This window comes from Spea bombifrons, chromosome 5, assembly GCF_027358695.1.
Source record: "Spea bombifrons isolate aSpeBom1 chromosome 5, aSpeBom1.2.pri, whole genome shotgun sequence".
In the NCBI taxonomy this organism is placed as follows: Eukaryota; Metazoa; Chordata; class Amphibia; order Anura; family Pelobatidae; genus Spea; species Spea bombifrons.
This window is the reverse complement of record NC_071091.1, coordinates 64689749-64712183: the sequence shown is the minus strand read 5'-3', so window position 1 is coordinate 64712183 and position 22435 is coordinate 64689749. Positions and strand designations below refer to the sequence as shown.

Genomic DNA, 22435 nt, shown 5'->3' with positions numbered 1-22435 from the left:
ATAATAATAAAAATTGTTGTTAATAATAATAACAATAATCATAATAACAATATTAATCATAGAATATTGCATTTTCTAAATGTATTTCTTTTTTCAAATACATTAAAAAGGTATTTTTAACAAATATGGTTGAAAGGATGTATTTTATGTTTCCAGACACATCGATGTAACCTGACGCACGGTGGACACCACTAATAGCAATTCTAAAGCCTCCCAGTAGTGGCAGCAGTGGGACGTCAATGGTTAAAAGCAACCTTGGCAATAGCCAATGGCAGAGGAGGCTCCGTAGAGGGCGTATCAGGAATAAAATACACATTAGGTGACAGCAGAAATCTCCGCCCCCTCTCCTGTATCACAGCAATGTTGAGGGGAAGTCTGTGATCATGGAAGGAGAAGGCTGGTGCTGGCTGTATTAATGACTGCTCCTTGCCCAGGGCTACCTCTAATCTAACACGATTTACACTGCAGCCCAGGACGCGAGACCTGGGCCCTGTTTTATTTCGTTAGCTTATTCTTCTTTTCAGTAGCCTCTGCATTTGCATTGTCCTTTGATGAGAAGAGGAGAGGGGGCAGCGTGCCTGGCATGAACCGGACATGGATTTGGCTTTGAGACGCCAGATTGTGCCCCCCCAGCCTGAGAGGTGAGGGGGGCATGAAGAAGGGGCATTAGCCACCGCTCTGTCTGCTTTTTTTGATTGAAGGGTGGCCATCGCTTGCAGGGTTTTGCATTCCGCATGAGGCAGCAGCAGTCGTTCTATTGCACCTTGTCATTGTGCTTGCTGCAAGAAGCCTGCTTCTTACTCTGATCAGCCATGCTGCCCGGGGTCGGGGTATTCGGCACCAGTCTTACATCCAGGGTGATCATCCCTTTACTGAAAGACGAAGGATTCTCGGTGAAGGCTTTATGGGGAAGGACACAGGAGGAGGCTGAGGAGCTGGCCAAGGAAATGAATGTCCCTTTCTATACCAACCGCATAGACGACGTGCTCTTACACCAAGACGTGGACCTGGTTTGCATCAATCTGCCACCTCCTCTCACCAAGCAGATCGCCGTCAAAACCCTGGGTGAGTGAATTGTACCTGGCTGCACTGCAGGCACCATCAACAAGTCCCCACGGTGCTCACGTCCCAGTGTGTGTCCCCAGCACACCCACTATAACTGCTGGCACAGGGGGGGGGTGGCATTCTTTAGAACAGGTGGGCTATGAGAAGTGGGACATGACTGTCTGGGGTGCTGTGTAGGCAGAAGAGGACATCCTGCTGTCACCTATGGGGCTGTCACTTTGCTGTGTTTTCTTTTCAATATTTATATCATGTATGTATATATTGTTTTATATATATATATATGTATATGTGATATTGTATATATATTTCTATATTTGTTTATTTTTTTTCATAGCGCTTTATCTCTTTCCTGTATCATGTGTGATCACTGTATCACTGGCCAAGTTATATAGCTCACTTTGCTTTGTCGCTCAATGGGCATTATAATTTAACTCACGTGGGGACCTGTAGTCTCATGTGCCAAATAAACACAGCATGTCACATATGGGTAAATTACAGGCATGGCTGATGTTTATCATGTGACCTGCCTGGATGGTGAGCTAAACTCATTTAATAATGCTTTTAATGTGTTTAGGGCCTTGTATCTGCTAATATTCATATTCCTCTAAGGGTAGGACAAAGTCTTTGGAAAACCAGAATTGTAATAGTATTTTTGAATAAAAATGTTAAATTGCTTGATACATTTTGTAGCACATTGGGGACTGAATTTATAAACATACACTACGCAGAGTTTATGGTCTTTTCATTATCTTGTTATTGGTGGCAGGTGCATAAAATAGGGAATGGTGACTATAAAAAAATATATTGGAAAAATGGTTTGCAGAGTATTTTACGCCGAGATCTTGCTGTGAACCCACAGTATCTTCACTAAACAGCTGGTCCTCGGCTGAAATGCATTTTTCTTTAAGAACTGATTTAATTTAAAGGGTGAGTACTGCAGTCGCAGCTTTTAGCATAACTAAAAGACCCCCAGTGGGCAGGGGTCTAGTAGGATCCCCTGTGGGCATGTGTGGAAAGCGCCCCCATTAATTTCAGTGGGAGCTTTTCCCTGCCAATGACTGGCTGCTTAAACTCCAGAATTGTTAAACCATGGAGGAGAAGTGGGTGCTGCATAAACGTAGATAACATTTTTGTAAAGAGGACTTACATCCTTATGGATGATGAATTACCACAGCCAAGTATAACATCTTATATTCATATGTCTGAACAGACTCCTGTCCGCAGTGTTCCCTGAGCAGTGCTGGAGCTCTATTGAGGCAAGTGTATCATGTGCAAGGAGACTTGTTCTGCCAAACACATCTCCTGCATGGAAAGTAGCCAGGGGCAGGAGAAGGGGCAAATTCATACGGGAGATTCTTCAGAATCCCTTCATACATTTGCAAGGGGGCACCACGAGAACGAGACCATACAGTTAACATATGCATTAAAGTGCATATGATTGCTGGAGTGCCCCTTTAAATCATTGTACGCTTATATATTTGGTAGCAGATGTGCCCTAGAAAGAGATACAATGTTATTGACCAGCACACCTTATGGCTTGCATTTTCACAGCCATGTAGTAGATCATTTGGAACTCATCATGTCATATTCTCCTAAAATATTAGAGAAGTGGTGTAATTGTTTTTCTGCTTATTTCTTATTAACAAAAACAAGATTTTTGTAGGTCGCGTAATTTCAGGAATTTCTAGGTAGTCGCCTTTCTAGGGTTAAAATCTTGTGGATAAGAGCAATGCAGAAATTATTCTACGCTCATGGCCCTGAAAACAGCTACCAATTGTGTGTACTAAAACCTTTAACCCTCCGTAATGCGCATCCACCAGAAATTCCAGCCTTTCCACATTGCTTGAAGGTGCTTCAGATGTCTGACCTACTGTGGTTGCTTAATAGGTAAAAGGAAGTGTTTACTCTTCATTCTAACTCCTTTGTTGTTATTTGATGTCCCAGCCTGTTTCACTCTAAACCCTTATTAACCATGCATTATGGGAATTGCAATATATATATATCATTTTTTTGTGGGGAGGGGGGTGAGGCTCGTTATTGAAAAAGGTCAAAGCATTGGCGACAGTCAGCAAACCTTATCGTTTGTCTTGTATTATTTCTGTGTTGGTTTTTAGATCTAAAGTTCAGATACATGGATGAGTCAGTTATTGCATTTTTTTTTTACAATGCACTGTGTTCTCATATAGGTTTCAAAATTGTATGTAGAATTTAGTTATGCAGATTTGCAGGTTTTTAGAAACCTGATTTCTACACTGGCTAGGAAGCCATGCTATTCCTATAGCCATAGCATAAAAGCATTCATAGTACTGTTGAAGCAGGAACTGCTGTATATAATAAGGTATGTTGTCGTATAGTGTAAGTAATGTGCTACATGCCACTTTTACTGCATGGACAATTTGTATTTTCATTTATAAGTCTTGTTCAGGAATGAGAGAAGGCTGTCAGTAACAATTAATACATGAGGAGAGGGTTATGAGTTCATAGCCTTTGGCAAACAGCTGCCCAGAGCGAACCAATTTGTGCCAGCCCCAGCAGTAAATGTCATGAGATACTGCACAAGATACTGTGTTCATTATCAAGGGCCACTCATTATTATTATTAATCAAAGTTCTGCTTAAATGTAATGCTTATTTTATCTTAGTATGTCAACACCACTTCAAGTGGTTGTCATTGCAATTTGAAAGATTACATTCCAGTATCCCCAGTTCTGCAAGGCATACACAAAATATTTATTGTGCTGTGTTATTTCACTTGTGTTCATGTAAAAAGACCTCTTCGTTTGTGTTAAAGGTAGCTGTTGTTGCATCATCCCAGAGCCGTGGTTAGCTACTTTTGCGCCCGAGGCAAGAATGGAAAATTGTGCCCCCCAGCTATTTTTTTACAGAGGTTATTTTATTTACACTGCCTTTATACACACCTGCCCATAAACACACATATATACACATACACTGCCCTTACACACACCTGCCCATTAACATGCATATACACATACACTTCCGTTACACACGACTGGCCATACATGCTGCGTACAACGTCTTATCATAGTGATTAGGGAGCACAGAAGCCGAGGCCTAAAGTGACAGACCTCGCGCTCCCTAATGCTAGGCCCTTTAGAGGGGGATCGTGATTTCCCCAACCAACCCTGCTTATCAGACATCTCTTCCCAGACCAGCGCTTATGGTTCTAAGATGCGTACTGCCTACAGGGGCGCCCGATGAGCAGGGCTGTTTGGGGAGATCACAACCTTGCAGCTGCCTCAGCACTCCCCTGAGGACCGGCCCAGGGGAGGTGGCCTCTCCGCTCGCCCCCTCCCCTATAAATGCATTACTTTTTGGGGGGCTTCATGGGGAATCACATTGCTGGCAGCAATCCTTAACATTTCCTATCTTACATTTCCACATGCTTGGAAGACTTGTTTGGGTGCACCTATATAGCTTTCAGAACCCTTGCTGACTGGCTGAAACATATTAAGTGCGTAGCGCAATTAAATGTAAAACATAGATTTTTTAGATTCAGATAGAATTTTGAATTTGTCCCATTCTAGGCCACATTTAGCTTAGAGGTTTGCAATTGGACATTTTTCCCCAGAAAACTCTTTAATATATATATATATATATATATATATATATATATATATATAGCTCTTACTCACTGAATGTTTTAGACTGAATTTTCCAAGGGCGTATATCAGCCACATTTCTAAAACAAAAAAATTCTGTCCAAAGTTCAGATTGTCTTATTGACTACCCTATCAGAGGTTAACTGTGAACCTTAAGTACAATTACGTTGCTATTTTAAGGGTGTTCTGTCTGACATTTGACATGATAGGTTGATATTGATGATTTGTTTAACTAAATAGGCCAGTTAACAAAAGGTGGCCCAGTGATTAGCCATGTTAAGAACACCAAATACGGAATAGGCAATGCATTTACTTTGCTTTAGTGCTCTGAAAAAGCCATGAAATAATGATCGAGTTGTTTATTAATCTAGTTAAATAGTAAAATTAATTAGTTAGTATTTTATATCAACAAAGTATCTGCATGTTGGACATGCAGTTCCTGGTGGATGGTGTGGGGAAGTGAATTGTCAGTATTTCCTTGTGGTAGAAGGAATCTTGGTGGCATGGCCTTGGCAGGAAATGTCACATAAATAGGGATGGTAAAATATAAATGAAGAGGTAGGCTCTGTAAGGACAGGCTGGAGGTTATGGCAAGGTCATGCTTGGCTATAACCAGTTTTTGGCTTCCTGTTGGATTTAAATGTGACGCTAATCAGTTTCCTTCCTTCACTATTGTCCTTCATATTGTGTTTTTGGGGCACAGAATAAATGGTTAGTTACTTCACTTATAATAAAGTTGGTGTCATTTTAATAGAGAAATAATTCCTTTTTTTACTTAAAAAAATTAAGCAAATGCTAGGTGTGATGCTTAATTGAAAATGTTAAAGAGGGAACTGTTTAAAATAAACAAACTTCAAAGAAGTGCACTAATACTTTTCTCTGTGAACCCCGTAATTACTTGAAATTTGCCCATGGTGCGCTGAAAGCTTTATAAGCCATTAGTACATACTGTTAATTGTGAGGTGTACGTCAATAGGTGTAGGACTAGGGGCTTAATGGAAGAAATTCACATGTAAGGATGACAACTTTTATAGATTTTTATCGCTATGGAATAAGAAAACAAAAATAAATACGGTAAAGGGAAAAGGAGAAGTAACGGCCTATATCAGCATGACAAGTATTGCTTATGAAACAAAAGATTCAAAATTTCCTTTGTATCATGATTCTTACATGTGTTGGACTTGTTTTGCATATACCTTGGGAGTTTCCATCATGTACAACCAAGGGTCCCGTGTGTAATGAAACATACGTGGTCGGTCTGAGTTTTCTTATATTGACATATTGAGTTAAGAAGGGTTTGAACTCCTGGGAGTGTTTTTTTTTCCCAAGATGTAGCAACTATGGTTTTCCCTGCTATGCATATTGTGATAATTTGTTTGGGTTTTTTTTTGCTTGGATCAGGAATTGTGGTGGAAAAATATTCAATAAAGCTAATTGGTGCATTTCCACCATATATGTGCCATTATATATATATCTATATATTTTTTTTTTCTTTTTATATAGTCATTTTAAAAAAAAACTGTGACGTTTTACTATTCTGTATTTTATTATTTGCAGAACCCTTATATTTTAGCGGAAAAAAAAAGTTAATAATGATGATGATGGCAGATATAAAAGACCAGCACAATTTAAACCAGGCTGAGATTAGAGTGGCATCCTGTTATTTTTAGACAGAAGACAAGAAAAACTGATGTTTTATATCTATATATCCACTGACCCTATGTGGCTGCTAAGAAACACATGAAAAGAACATTGTATGAACCCATTTGTTTGGTTTTACTCACCCCAAACCTTTTTTTAATCTAGGAAGCTGCTTTTGCTCCATTTAAATCAGTAAAATTGAGTAAACTACGAATCCAGGCTCCACAATAAAAGCTCAAGGTTATGCGTACCAATATATCCATGATACAACCTTTCATTAATTTAACTCAGGTGTTATAATTATTTTTGTAGACAGTACCATAAGACACCAACCAATATGGGAAGCAAAAGGCAAACTGGTTTATTTATATCCACAAGGATTATTCTCATGAACTATAAAGGCATTTTAATACCTCTTTGTTTTCTCTACAAGTGAATGTAATTCCAGTAATTATTTCAGCTAATATTGTATCCCCTGCTGACACAGAAAAGCTAATTTTACCTCTGCTTTATGCCAGAGTAAATGTTTTTTTTCTCCAATACGTTAAAATACTATTGCGTATTAAGCAGCATCACATTACATGGGCCATTGATTGCTCTGTGTGGCCTTGAATATCATCCGTCAGAGCTAGCTTTGGTGTGTAGTCAATAAAGGTGACAGATGCTAGTTAACTAATGTGTGAAAGTATAGTGACCAAATAAATATAATGCTAATCATACAAATATTAGTGTGTTTATTTTGATATATAACATGCTAAGAACTATAAATTGACCCTGATTCTGCTGTTATGTATACAGACCCCATAAATAACTCACAGATCTACCTATGCATTATGCAGGGCCAGCTCAGTCCTTCCTGCCAGAGGAGCTCATTGGGGTTGGTCATTCATAATGCATTTAGGAACCATGCTTGTAGAGCAAGATGACATGTTTCAAGCAAAAGATCTGCTGATGTGACTTTGCTCTCAATATCTTTACCCCCTGACAAGTAATAGTTTACATAAGGGCAGTTATAATAATAGTTTGGTTACCGCAATTGGTACACTACAAAGAACCTTTTTTGATGGACTGTTAATAATTAATAATATTTCAAGAGTCCCTGGGTTAGGTAATTTATTGCCACCACGCATAATGGTTCGGATCTGCTGTAGGTTCCATTTTATTACATACTAAGCATGCAACATTTACAGAATATTGTGCCTAGATAGAGTTCTAGAGCAGAGCTTTCCGGATCGTACCGTGTACCCATCTGCTCAGACAGTGCTGCGTCGTAGTCGTTCTTTTGTAGATCTAGTTCCTGTGAAGTGAGTCGAGATGTTATGTTTGCTTTTGCTTTCATTATAATGTGCATACTAAAACAAATATTGTCACATGGGTTCTGGGAGGAGTTATGTGACATTTAAACGTTTACTTTTTCATCAGTGAAATAAAGAAAAAAAAGTGCCTCAACTTTACAATTGAAAATGAATGAACAGATAAATATATAAATTAAAGGCTATGTATGAGTGAAGAACATTTGTAATAAGTGATTTTTGACACTAAAGCAATATACTTTACATTAGATGAGGATGTGAATAGAATTAAGGGACTTTTCAGACCCAAACCTTAAGTGGATCTGTGCCGTTTCCCAGGTAATACATTTTACAGTTCTATGGGCTAATTGAGATGATAAATAAGCTGTAAATACATATTTAAAACCTTAACCGTGGGACGGATAGCTTCTTTTTTTTTCTACGTTATGCACAGTAGCACACAAACTCAATTTTTATACATCAAACTGGAGAGATTAGACATTAGTGGACAGTGGCATATGTACTTCAATCACTCAATTTCATATACCGAAATGCAAATTACAATGGCTTGGCTTTAAATATGTCAGCTAAACACAGAAAACCTGTAATGAAGAAACCGGCACCTTTAGGGCAGGGTGACATGAGGTTGTGGGGGCAAGTTAAGGTCAAATGCTGTATTAAAAATACGTTAGAAGTTATGTTAAAAAAAAAAATTATGTAACATAAGTTGCGCTCGGGCCTGCACTTTTTTACTGTCTCACGCTGCCTCGCGGGTGGCTCACGCTGCCTCGCGGGTGGCTCACTCTGCGCTATTGGCGGGAATTTTAATTATATATAGCGCAGTTATGAAGGCGTCTGTTCACTTACTAAGCAAACCACTAAGTTGTCTCTACCAACAATGAGTCTGGTGAGCAGCAGCGAGGCAGGTGAGCTGAATACGGCATGGAAGAGCTGATAAAAATGCGACCTCCTGCCCGCCCATATTTGTATATTTTGTATTTCAATATAGGTTGTGGCTTTTATTGGGGTAAAGTTACCCTATAACAAATGGCGTGAAGGTGTAATGCCTGCTGGCTTTTAGGGTGGTTGGCAAGTTGCTTAAATTCGTTTTTGGGTGCTCTGGGTATGAGCCAAGAGCTTGTATATAGTTGTATGAAGTCATTGAATGGTTACTTTGAAGATTATTGTTTGTTGGTAAACTAAATAAAAGACCACAGCCTGTTTTATCCAAAGTTTTGCTGTCATGGGTTTTTATTTAATGGGTTTGTGTCCCTTACAACCTCCATGGTACTGTACCATAACGAACACATTTTATACACTGGTTCTCTTTTTTTAAGGTAGAATAGGGCATGCTTTGTCGTTTGCCAGGAAGTGTGTTTGACATTTAAAATAAGGTTACTTCATGTTAACAGTTTTTTGTAATTAAAGGAAGCCAGGGGCTGGTGAACTTCCTTATACATTTCCTGCACCGAATAACTTAAGATAATGTCCTAATTTAGTGTTATAGCGGACCTCCTAAAAACGTCTTATTTCACTCTGAAGCTTGACAAATTAAAACAAGGATGTTGTTTTATATATATTATAATATATATTGGTACTGCAAATTCTATACATTTATAATTTTTTTCAAATTGTTAGCTCAAGTTACATACAAGACATTCCAGACAGTAGCATCTTGAGAACTTAATTTAAGGGGTGGTACTTTTAATGTTTTGTGGCTTGGGCATTATTATGAATGTACTCATAAGTGGGAGAAGCTTGTTGATGTAGGTATCACATAGGGGTATAATACAAAATACATAAGGTACTTCGCTTGCCGTGATTGGCTGGTTGTTTTATACTGGGTAGAGGGGTAGTCTTATACAACGAGTATAGCCCAAACTCTATATTTTAACTGGAAAAGTTGGGGTTCGTCTTATACGCCGGAAAATACGGTATACACACATATATATATATATATATATATATATATATATATATATATACATACTAGCTCTATCGTTTCCAGCATTCATTGTATGTCGAAAGCTTCAGTCCCATGTGATCTGATATTTGTGGGTAATGAAAGGTTTGTAAAGTCAATTATTTTTCCCTCTTTTATGCCAAAGAGTGAAGCATGTGGAATTCAGCTCATGTGACATTGTAATTAAGGAAGTTGCAAGTCTTGATGTATATGGATGTATACATCAAATCTGCTTTCAGGCGTTTTTTGCTCACTGCCAAGTGTGCCACTGTGAAGAAGGCATGATGTATCAGCTAAGCCCAATATTTTGCATAGGTTCTCCTTCGTTATTAATAATCTATTCTAATCAAATATATTATAATCTTTTCCCTATGTCGCTAATACAATCATTAAGATCATTCTGGAGTTAATGTACAAATGTTGGCTATAATGATATACCATCTCTTAAAGCAGTGGTGTGCAACACACAGATTTCCTGCTGTTGCTAAACTACAATACCCATGAGGCTCCGCTATGTTTGTGGGTTGCTAAGCATCATGAGAAGTATGTTTTAACAGCAGCTGGAAGGACATTTATTACTATATATGGGAATGTTAAAAGTGTGCTGACCTGAAGGCTCTTGAAATATTGACCCCTTAACAGTCCATTACAAATAGCATGTCACCTGCAACTGCATCTTCTGTATTAAAATCAATATTTGTCATTACTGATTCTGTTGTAGTCATGTCCTTATGATGGCCACCAAACGGTTCTAGTAATGGCCCTTATGTAAAGCATTTTTGTGACCCTGATAATTTGCTCATTAGCTCTTAGAGTTGCCAGGTCTGCTTATTGTCCAGTGCTGTCTTCTAGATGATCTGGAAAAAGTAAAGAATGACAGCAAATAATAAATGTCTTACCTTTTGCAACATGTGTTTCTTAAATTATCGGTGCAGTGTAAGATACTTACCTGTATTATGTTATCACTCAGCTAATCACAAAGTATAAGGGGGATGAAGCTAATAAGCATCCTCTGCATTATCACAACCATAGACTGTAAGCTCCTCTGAGCAGTGCCCTCCTTGCCTGTTGTACGTCATCTTGTTATGTTATTTACTATACTAATTGTTATGACCTGTCTACCATTTGTAAAGCTCTGTGGAATCTGATGGTGCTATATAAAATAATAAATAATAATACTAAAAAGGATGTTTGACCTCTTTATCCTATTTATATGTGTTTATGAGAAGCAAGAGGATCCCAGCAGATCCTTTTCAATTTATTCCCATTGATTCAATCCTGAATATAACATAATGTGGAAAACCTCATAACCCTTTCAAGGAATTACAATATTCAAATAAATGTTTAGAGGCAAAAAAAACCCTGACATTTTCTCTAATGGACATTTCCTTAAAAGCCATTGCCTAATATGATCAGGCAGTGAGTAGCTCACAGTAAGCACTTTAAGGCATTTCCAGTAACTTGTTCATTGGTGGGATGCATTGCTTGGCTGTGTTTAAGATTTTTTGTTCTCAGATCATAGTTTATATTCACAGATAATTAATCTGCTAGACAGAGGCTACATTCCCCATGTTGGATTAATATAATATTTTGGAGTCTGTTGTCTGGACAGTGAAAGTGCATAGACACACAGAAATAGTATTAGATATAAATATATACATAGATTAAGTGATGGAAATTTCCACTAGTCCATAGTAGACAAGTTGAATAGTTTATATTATATATAGTATAGTTATAGCATTGCTATTATAGTATTATAGTATAGTTACAGTATTATAGTTATATATATATATATATATATATATATATATATATATATACTGTATATATATTATAGTGGATTTGTAAGATTTCCTACATGGACTACTTGTTTCTTACTGGTATGCCTGAGCTGTCTAAACAGCTGAGAGTCCATAAAAGATACAAATAAAATCGCCAAAGTAGTAAAAAAAATCCAAAAACGTTATTCCCCATAGATTCCGTTAAGACTGCTTAGGAAAAAGCGTGTAGTTACGAAATACATTAAATGTTAGCTTCAGTGCTCTGCTTCTGTGACTTTTCATGGTCTATTGTCTGGATAAAGCTTTTTTTTATAGTATTTTGGCTCCTGAACCATATGTACCCAGAGAGGCTGACATCTTCTAAGTTAAGTTTGGAGTTTATGGCAGCAATGGCCTGTGCATTCGCTGCAAACAAGGGGGCAATGGTGGCTAATTCTGTGCCAGCAGCTGCACTGACCTCTATCACCCCTTCCATATCCCCTCCTCCAGAGCTTAGCTATAGCCATGTCTAGGTATTTTCCCTGCATATGTGTATTAAAATGTGCCATTGTGTGTTAGAAAATACCAATACAGCTTTCATACTTCAAATTGTGATACATGTTTGGGAAACAAAATTGTAACTTAAAGTATTAGTCATAAGAAACCAATTCTTCACCACAAAGTTTCACATCTCCCACACCTATTACAGCTACCCATGTGAAATACAGGTAGTAGCTTGTACTCTAGGTGTGGAAAAACTCTTCACTTCTCTGGCACAAAGAACTACAGTTTTTCAAAACGTGTATGTATATGTTAATGGCTAAACCTGCGTGAGATATACACTATATGGACAGAAGTACTGGGACACCTGATCTTTACACCAACAGGGACATCACACTTTAAATATATAAACATTAATATGTAGTTGGTCCCTCCGCTTTCCACGAGATTTTGGAGTGGTTCTGTGGGTATTTTTGTCCATTTGAAAAGAGCATTACCCAAACTGTTCCCACAACAGAAACATAATATTGGAAACATAACATTGAAGCATAGCATTGTCCAAAAACATCTTAGTATGTTCCCTTCAGCATACCAAGACATGTGGGAAGGCCCTTTTCTATTCCAGCATGTTTGTGCCCCAGTGCACAAAGCAAGGTCCATAAAAACATGGTTGGATGAGTTTAGTGTGGAAGAACTGGGCTGGCCCGCACAGAGACCTGACCTGAACCCCATGGAACACCTTTGGGATGAACTTGAACAGAGCCTGAGAGCCAGGCATTCCATCCAACATCAGTACCTGCCCTCACAAATGCTCTACTGGATGAATGGACAAAAAACTCCCACCAGAACACTCTAAAATCTTGTGAGAAGAGAGGAAGCTGTTAGGGAAAAGGGGAAACCAGCTATATACTAATGTCTATGTATTTACAATGCAATGTCATAAAATCCCTGTTGGTGTAATGGTCAGGTGTCCTAATACTTTTGTCCATATATGATAGCGGCACACTAATTCACTCCAAAGGTATTTGCCTTGGTGCTTCCCACAATACTGACAGTTCTGGAACGGTGGTAGATAAAAAAGATATTAACTGATACCATTTGTAACAACATTTCTTACATGGTTCGTTGATCCTGTATTGCAGGGCAGACACTTCATTTAATGTTACATAAAACAGTGGGAAAATGTCTCTAGGGGAAAATGAAAGACATTTCTGTATGTCAGTATCAACACTTGCGTCAGACTTTTTCACTTATGAAGCACAGAAAGACTGATGTCCATTAATATTCATTACAAGCTGCTCCAAAAATTGTGCTCTTAAGTTAGGTACTTTGAATGCAAATTATCTTTTATGTATATTTTTATACACAAGACTAATGTGAATGATTATGTCCACAATAGGGACATTGTCTCCCATAATTGTTCCCGCAATGTATCATAAACATTGAATAATTGTGAATAAGCAATCGTCTTGTTTTTGTTACCATCATTTCATACTAAGTTGCTTACTCCCAAAACTCAAAAGTCAATTGCTTGTATTTAAAACATTTCTCGTGGAAACGATTAATCTATGAGCTTTATAATATATTTAGGATGGGCATGCTCTGGTAATAAAGATACTAGGGACTACCATTCCCATGATGCTCCACTGAGCAAATGTTTGAAGTGCTAATTCTTTGGGAGACAAGGGGCATGTTTTAGTTACAAAACAAATTAGGATAACAAAAGCCAGCAACTGAGCACACCACAACAAAGTAAAAATTCAGACAGATTGTTACCCAAAGTAAACTGCCTAAACAAACAGGAACTTGGAATTATATTCGCCTAGCAAGCTCTATAACCAATAAATGGCACTTCAAGTTATTCTTCTACTGATGCAAATCACCTGTATAGTCTGTTTGAGGAGGTCATTGTAAGCATGGTATTAAGACCCATACTGTAGGTTGAACAGCAAGCTCCAATGAAAGAATACACCAAAAGTTATGTACATAGGTGCACTCACTAGAGCCCGGGTTTATGTGGTCCAGTTCCCTAACCCCCGAGCCTTCAAACAAAACATTCTACAAAGCCACATGGCACTATCCCATTCACATTGACGACACATCAGAATGTACTTTGCTGTTTGTTTCTCAAGATTTGTATTTTGGGGTTTTTTTTGTGTATGCAAAACATGTTTTAAAGCAAAAAGGAGCCAGATCTAGCAAATCAATTTATTGGCGTGATGCTTTCACTTCCCCCTTCAACCACCTGTACAAAGCCAAACAAAATCAAGAGGCACCAACGAGGTTGGGTGGAAAACTCAAGGGCAAGGAAAGGTTGGTAAAAGGCAACTGTCCTTAGGCTGCTCTAATCTGAACATTCTGTGCCACTATTAGAAGCTGTTTTTTGTGCTTTGTAGTTCAACACAAAGATATACAGGCATACCCCACTTTATGGGCATTCACTTTAAGGACACTCAAGAGTAAGGACATAGCTGCAGCACGACTATTCCCCTGCTTACATATGTTCGATTTGCGAGAACGGACACTTAATGGCACGACACTTCGTCTTTTGAGAATCTTTTGAGTGATTCATGTTTTGGTGTGGAAATGCCCTGAATATTGTGGGTGCAATACATAGATTGATAAGTGAAAAGAAGGTAGTGCTTTACTTTTAAGTACATTTTCATTTTACATACATCCTCTGAACCCCATTGTGTACATTCATGTGGGGTATCCCTGACTAGTTTAACAAGGATTTTGTGCAGCATTTATACCATGTTAATGCGCTTATTATGGGTCCTTTATTCTACCCATTGCCGCTTGCTTTATATAGCTGCCTGGCCTGTTTTATATGACGAAGAAGGCACATATGATATATATATATATATATATACTAGTTCACTTATTAATTACAACAGAGGGCAGTCTGGTGCAACTTCCTCTGTTTAATCTATTGATTTAGCACGCAGGACATATGTACATTTAGCTCTTGTGATGAAGGTGCCAGGTACTGAGAATGTTTCCTTCCCCTGTGAAGGTCACAGTGGACAGTGCTATAGGGAGAATGCCTGAAAACAGATGTCTCTAGCCCTGCTGCCTGGCTGGCCTGAGGGGAAAACACACATAAATAGTTGCCTGCACTGCATCTTTTTTATGAATCCAGACAGCAATTACATTTTTCTGGCCATAATCTCCTAGGGCTAACAATTAAAATCGGTATTGTTTATCCCAGGCTGGTGTGTATACCAACGAGTTTAATCAGTATAATGGTGTATTCACTCAAACGAAGGTCCTAATCAAGTTTATAAATAACATCTGTGCACACCTCATAGAAATAGTTATATTAAAAGCAATTAGATGTCAGTACAGCAGAAACTAATTCACTCTCCTTTTATATTTTACCGTATATTCATGTGTTGTCATTTTCGTTTGTCTGAAAGGAAATTGACATTTTCCATTATATGATTCTATAGACTGCAACATCTCATTGAATATCAATTATAATATAATACAGCTGAGGTTATCTATAACCATTTGAAAAGTGATCTTATCACCATAGCAACCAATAAAGTGTTTAGAAAAAGGCCTCTTTTCAAGTGTAACCAAAAAAAGTCAAATTTGTTTTCAATTTCTTTGAGGACAAATGTTTTGGTTTGTGCCATGAAATATTATGTTGCATTAAGGAAGCTGGGACAGAGACAAGGCCCAACCTCAGTACATACATATACAAATAAAATGTGATATAAATGCATTATAAACCTGCCTGGACTAGTTGCCACCAAGCGAGTTGCTGTCAGGATCAAGCGTTATCTTGCCGCGTGTCTCAATAAAGGAGCACATACTCGGTGGGACAGGCTTAGCTGATAAACTCCACAATAAAGTATATCCTTTATTGTTTTAAAATTATTCATAATAATTTTTTTCATAATAATTTTTTTTTAAATTTAAAAACTCTTACTGCTATTACATGACCTCACCTTCAAGCTTACACCAGGTTTATAAGTCACCACTGTTCTGGTTATGATCATATACATTTCTCATCTGAATGTTCAGATCACATTATTATTATTTATTGTATTATTTAGCACCATCATATTCTGCAGAGCTTTACGGTGGGTAAACACAACATAACAAGTAGTGTATGACATAACAATTTGACCTACAGAAACAAAAGGTAAGGAGGGTCCTGCTCAAACTAGCTTACAATCAAGAAGATGGAGCACACAAAGCTCAGAAATAAAGAATCTTATCAATATTATTGTTTAACTAGCCTTTATCAGATCCTCTTATTGTTTTGGGAAACAGGTAAACACAGTCAGAAACAGGCTCATTAGAATAACACAACAGATAACAACACAAAGCTACTATGCAAATGTGTCATTATGGACTGTCTTTCTAGAATGTACTGGAAAAAAATGTAAAATTTCAAATTGATGAGCGTGCACAGTAGTTGTTTATTTACTTGTTTACTTTCATTAAAGATGACAAACAATAGTAGAGATAATACTAAAGGTTAAATTAAGGAAATTGCTTCTATTGTTCTATGTAAAATGATTTAGGGAGACCACATCTCAAGTGATGAAAACAGTATGTAACTCAAGGAACATAATACTTATTATAATCACTTTTTGAATATTCATCAAGATATTGATTTGCCATATTAAAAAAGTAAAAAGGAGACACATGGCATACGATCCATACCTAGCTTGGGCTATAGCCAGTTACCTCAAGCCAGGGCCATGCTTGCAAACATAGCCATCCTGAATGCTCTGACAGATGGTAGCTTTTGATATAAGAATTCCCTAGTAGAAATGAAACCATACGATAAACACAAAATATGTATTGACTAAATTGCCTGACCGCAACAACGAATATCTGATATAACTCTCAATGGGGACCTTTCCACGGTAATACAATTAAAATCAGAGTGTTCTGTTGTTCAGTGGAATTCCCACTGTGTCACTAGCAATTTCTATGTTTAAATTTCGACTACGAGATACACTTAGACAAACAAACAAGGCAATTTCAGCAACCCCTCTGCTGTAGGGTGTGTACCAATTCCATTCTGCAGCACTTGGAAACAGGAATTTCTGGAAAAGCGGGCCCAGCAATAGACATCAAGCTTTTTACATACCGGTTTCGTTACCGGCCTACTGGAGAGGTCTACTAATTAGCCCTATAATGTCATCAATCCAAATTAATTCTTATATATTGATTTGCACAAATTATTTTGCATACATTGTGTGTCTTTGGAGCTGTATGAATACTAACATTTTAAAGTTAATTGTGTAATGTGTTTCTTAACAAGATTATTATTCTAGTAAGGGTATTCTATAATATGTCAAGATATCATGGTTAGATGTAGGTAACAAGCTTATATATATATATACAGAATCTGGGAAGGAATGAGGGCTTTTAAGAAAATTATTTCCTTTTTGTTTCTTTTACCGTTTAATTTGGTATACATTGGGAAAATATATCTATAATCTATGGATGGTTCTTAACACTACAGTAGATGGAACCTGATGGTGTCATAGTGAAATCAACTTGGAGTTGCTTTCAATTATTTATAATAATTGCTATTATTGTTGTTATCATTACTTTGTTTCCCTGTTTCGCCTACTAATCATGCAGTGAATTATTATTGCCTTGTGAGTGACCTGGTTTTTCTTTGTGCCGTAAATAAATCTAATCATTTCTAACAAATTGTTTCATAAAGAGCATACATTTTCATGTCTACTCAATGAGCTGCTGTCTGTTCCAGTGTTTCATTTTGCTCTTGTTAAATGCCATAGGAATTTCTGGTGTGGTTGTCTGATTTGGCCTGTGACCCACATTTAAGAATAAGCCATCGGGACGGGAAACAGTTGAGCCTTGCGTTAATTGTTAGAGATTTTGGCTCATGTCCAGTTATGTTTATTTCGCTTCCTTGACAGTCATCTGCATTATCTGATGCTATACAATAATTTAGTAAAGTTCTGACCCAAAATGGTGCATATTTTGATTATTTTCATTAAAAAAAAAAAAAGATCGGAAACACAAAGAGAAAGTAACCAGCAGCAGGTGGAAATTGCTTGCTTTGTCCTGAACAAAGCAGCATCCTGTAAGTAATTAAAGCTGGAAGAATGTGCATTTTTGTATTCGTTCCAAAAAAAAATGTATTAATGGGCTGGCAAGTCCCACATTCTTACACATGACTAAGTCTAATTGAAAGGAAATCCAGTGCCTAGGCAAAAAGCAAGGTTGAATTAGATTGGGCAACTCAGTAATATTTACCACCATTGAAAATGCCGTATTAACTTATGAAACACCACCAATGCCACACAAAAAAATAAAGGGAAAGTCCCATGGAATTTTTTTTTACTGTGCATTGTGCATAGCGTAATATAGTTTAGTATAGTATTAGTATAGTATGGTATAGTTTAGCATTGACATTCTAAAATTTTATAGGTTTTAATAAAAAACTAACTGTTATCTGCTGACCTGGAGGCTGCTATTGTTGTCATTTGTGTGATATTTTGGGTCAGTTTCCCTGCTCAAGCACCACACTGAGCTGATTCTTCATGGCAATGGTAATGTTGTCTTGTCCATAGATTTTCATTTCTTATAGTGTCCGGTTGGCTAAGTAACATTGAGCCATTCTATTTTTTAGTCACCAGATAAAGACCTCATCGTGAGGTCGAAACGTTGTTGTTCATCTCTTCCAATAAATCTGCCTGATGGAATCCATGAGTGCCTGGAGCCTTTTTCTATTCTATTTTTTAGAGCCATTGTTGGTTAGATCAGAGATCTTCTTTCTAACGGTACATTTACATAATGGAGGTCTGTGTCTAGCTGGCTCAGCCATCATAGCATGCAGTACCAACAGCCCTGGAATGGATTGTAGCCTTGTTAGAAGCTGGTCACTTGAAAACAACATGTTAAAATATGGGTTCTACACAAAAAGGGGGACTAGTTTAGCCTAGAACAGACAATGATAAATAGCATTTAAACCATTCCTCCTATCTCCTTTGTTAAGAAAATTATGTATATTTCAACTGCTTTTATTGGCTGCTTCAAAAGCAGAGCGCAGCATTTTTAGGAAGTGTTTTTTTCTCCAATGTATTCATGTTTGGCGAGGCTGTTTGGGGAAGTAAACTGCACCTTTAGAAAAAACCAACACGTACGGAACCTTCAACTACAGCCGGCTAATCTAGAGCCTGGCAATTAGCCAGACAGGCATTTTTAATAAATTGGGAAAAAAATTGAAGTTTAGCCGTAGATTTACCTTGGGGATTGCCTATCTGGAGCAAAAAACTAAATGCATCTTTATTTGCATCAATAGTCTGGCTTCACGTATGGTGCATCTGACGTCAAGTAAGCTTAATTGAACCCTTTAGTGTCCAATCCTGCTAGGATGGCAACACTCAACTGTAGTGAACATCCGTAGAAAAATTATGTAAGCTTTCTTGCTCTTCTACATTAACTTACTTAGCACACTTTGCTTTAGGTATCCTTCAGACAATACAAATATGACACCTACAGAAATTGGAAAAAAATGGTAGGAGTTGCCATTTAAATCTGATGTCTATCCGCACCTAAAAGCTGTTGTTCTTCTCAGCGCTATCAATCTCTAAAATTAAATGGATCATGGAGACAATGTGACTTTCAGAAAAGATGACATGAAAGCTATGTATGTTTTTTTTTTTTGTACAAAGTACAGTCGAGATGAGCAGAGGGAGCTGCTTCAGCTAATTTTAATTACTACTGTACATTAATGCTTTTGAGTCAGCATAGCTAGAATCACTACTAATCAGCTTGAAAGGGTTGCAAGTATTGTATTGGCAGCAAATAACTCAGAATACAGATGCAATATTACATTTTGTCATTTGGTTGTGGCCCTGAATGATGAAGCACATTATGGCTTTGATAGAAACACTGATAGCCTAACATTCTTGTTCTATTATAATTCCACCCAACCCTTTGTTTTATTAGGAGGCTTTGATGTTTACTACATGTCTTGAATTTGTTTATTTTAGGCGACCCACCCACCACATCGTAGCCATGTAGTTACACCTTTCATGTTTGAAATCATGATTGATATTGTGTAAGACTTTGTAAAGCGTTATTAAAGATCCTTAAAAAGCCACTAACGCACTACTTTAAAGATTAGAGCGTTCAGTATAAAGGCGGAGAAGGGTGTTTTTTTTTTTTTTTAAATACATGATTTAAAGAAGCATTTGTGCCGTTTTTAAGGATCACTAATACAAATTGCTTACTTGTTTCAGCCTTGTTCTTACAATATACTTTACTGTGATACTAACTTTCCTGCAGTGTCCAACTGGCATTCCAGGACACCAGCAAGGAGTGTCATGTTTTTACAATAAATGCATGATACGGTCTTGATTAAGATAAATTATTTTATGGTACAGATCAACTTTAGTTTGGGTAAGAGAAAAAAAAACAAAAAAAACCCCAAAAATCAATGTTTCCATTCTAACGGAGACTATACTTTATCTTCATATCCTGGCACCCTTAGCACCAACTAGCTAGCCAGCTGGGGACTAGCAACCAGTGGCATTCAAATATGATAAATTATAAATGTGCTTCTAAAAAAAAAACAACACAAAATAAAATAAAAAAGAAGCATCTAAGAAAACTACACCCCAATTATATTTTGTAGGCTAATTCTAATTGACACGTATAAATACAATTAATATTTATGGTCATTAATAGTTGAGCAAGTGCAGGTAATTCAATTCTAAGTAATCTGGGCACTGCTGAGAAGTCGAGACTTGTAGACAACTGTGAAGTAAGCGTTACTGCACATTCATAATCCTTTCTCAGTGGGTGGATGATAAGATTCACACTGCCAGTTTGTTCCTCTACTTCTTATTGTCTTCCTGTTTGTGGAGCAAGACAAACACAGCGATAGATACTACTAGGAAGAAATAATCTGATGAAACTGATAACCGTCAGTTTTCAGAGCAGCTAGGTGGTGGTGGAGATGTACAGGTCCCCACCACTGATGGTGTATAAGATCCAAAGAGATTTGTAATGAGATCCTACTGCCAGGCAGCCAATTGCTTACAAAATGTGATGTTTTCCCTGTAAATCCAAATGGTTACTAAAATTAAATGGTTGCTTCTATTAGTAAAGCCAAGGTTGTTTTCAACGGTTGCTTGTTCTTTCAGCAGAATGTATGGAATTTCACTGGGAATGTGAAAAGGATAGACTTTTATAGTCATAAAAATCTCTGCTCAGGCAATCAAGGAATAAAAGAAATTCCACTCTAACATACTATGAACACTGTTCATAAATCAGTGTTTTAGCCATATGTTTGAAAACCAGTTTTGCCCCAGTGAAATCTGTACAGCATCTTAGATATTTATAGCCTTCTGGCATGTACATGTTTGGACAAATATGTTTCCTTTTAACACTATGCATATATTGCATGTTCTTTACATTTCTTGTGTGATGATAAATAGTGATCTACCTGGCTAAAAATATCCCATCCATTTTAAGAGAAATCTCTCTTTAATGGAGAGAAAATTTAAATTTGAGTTATTTTGGTTTCAGAGGAATGCCTCTTGTTAATTCATAATGTGGATATAAGATAAGGATATATTATATGCCCATAAAAGTGCAGTTGATCAATCTCAAAATATCACTGCCTCACTGTGAATTTCCTATATGTTCTCTTAAAGGGACGCTGCGGCCATCAAATTAATTTCAATTAATTGATAGCTGAGACATTCCTTAGAAATGCAGAATCCCCCGTTATGCATTTGCCCCTTTAGCCACCCTAGGAAATGTGTTCAGCTGAAGACATCTGTTGCGACGTGATGTACTTGCCCCAGTGCTACTTGGCAGGCATTTGAGGGGGTATAATGAGACCCTCTATGCGCCTAATAAGCACTCATTGATTTCTGGCAGCCATTCAGAGGAAAGTCAGACCATAAAGTTATTTTTCAGGCTTAATTACAAAGTACTTTAATATGTATTCATTGTCTGGGAGGCTGTCTGAGACACAGGAGTGTCCCATCTCTTCGCTATTCTAAATTTGTTAGTTGTATAAGAACTGTTTTTCCTTTTAATTTTACAATATATTTTAATACTCATTTCATTTATTAATTTCATAAACATTTTGCTTCTAAACGTTATCTAAAACTGGATATACACACTTAAATTGTTCAGTAAACTGGTGAACTGATGTGTATATATATCTTGTGACACAAGCTGAATCCGGACCAGCCCAGCCTTAGGCTGCTACAGAAGTAAAGAACTCTTGAAAGTTTGTACAGATGCTTGTGTGGACCAAAATGCAGAGGAAAAAAATGAGTTTGAGCAGGCTCAAACCAAAGCTGGCTCACACAGCTATAATCTTTGTGCAAAACAAATCCTTACATTTTTGTAATTACAGCCGTTAGCCTGATTTCTTTAGCTTGAATTTGTCATGCTCTTAAGCCATCACGTTGGTGGCAGCATCCATCTTGGTTACTCTGTTGTTTGAAAATCAACTTATAGTTAATACATGTAAATTTAATTAAAAAAACAAATGTGTGAGCAGTCTGCTTTAAATTGAGCGTCCAATTACCCAGCTAGGGAGCGAAATCTTCAAGCACCATTTTTAGGG

The 22435-nt window shown here is 37.3% G+C and overlaps 1 protein-coding gene across 1 annotated transcript in view; it reads left to right on the top strand.

Annotated features, from left to right (window-relative positions):
• Nucleotides 1-363: 363 nt before the first annotated feature.
• GFOD1 (glucose-fructose oxidoreductase domain containing 1) overlaps nucleotides 364-22435 on the top strand; it is a 31205-nt gene continuing 9133 nt past the window's right edge. The window contains exon 1 of the mRNA XM_053467189.1: nucleotides 364-1065. Within this exon, the coding sequence (XP_053323164.1) occupies nucleotides 813-1065 (253 nt within the window). The 5' untranslated portion in view covers nucleotides 364-812. The remainder of the gene's footprint in view (nucleotides 1066-22435) is intronic.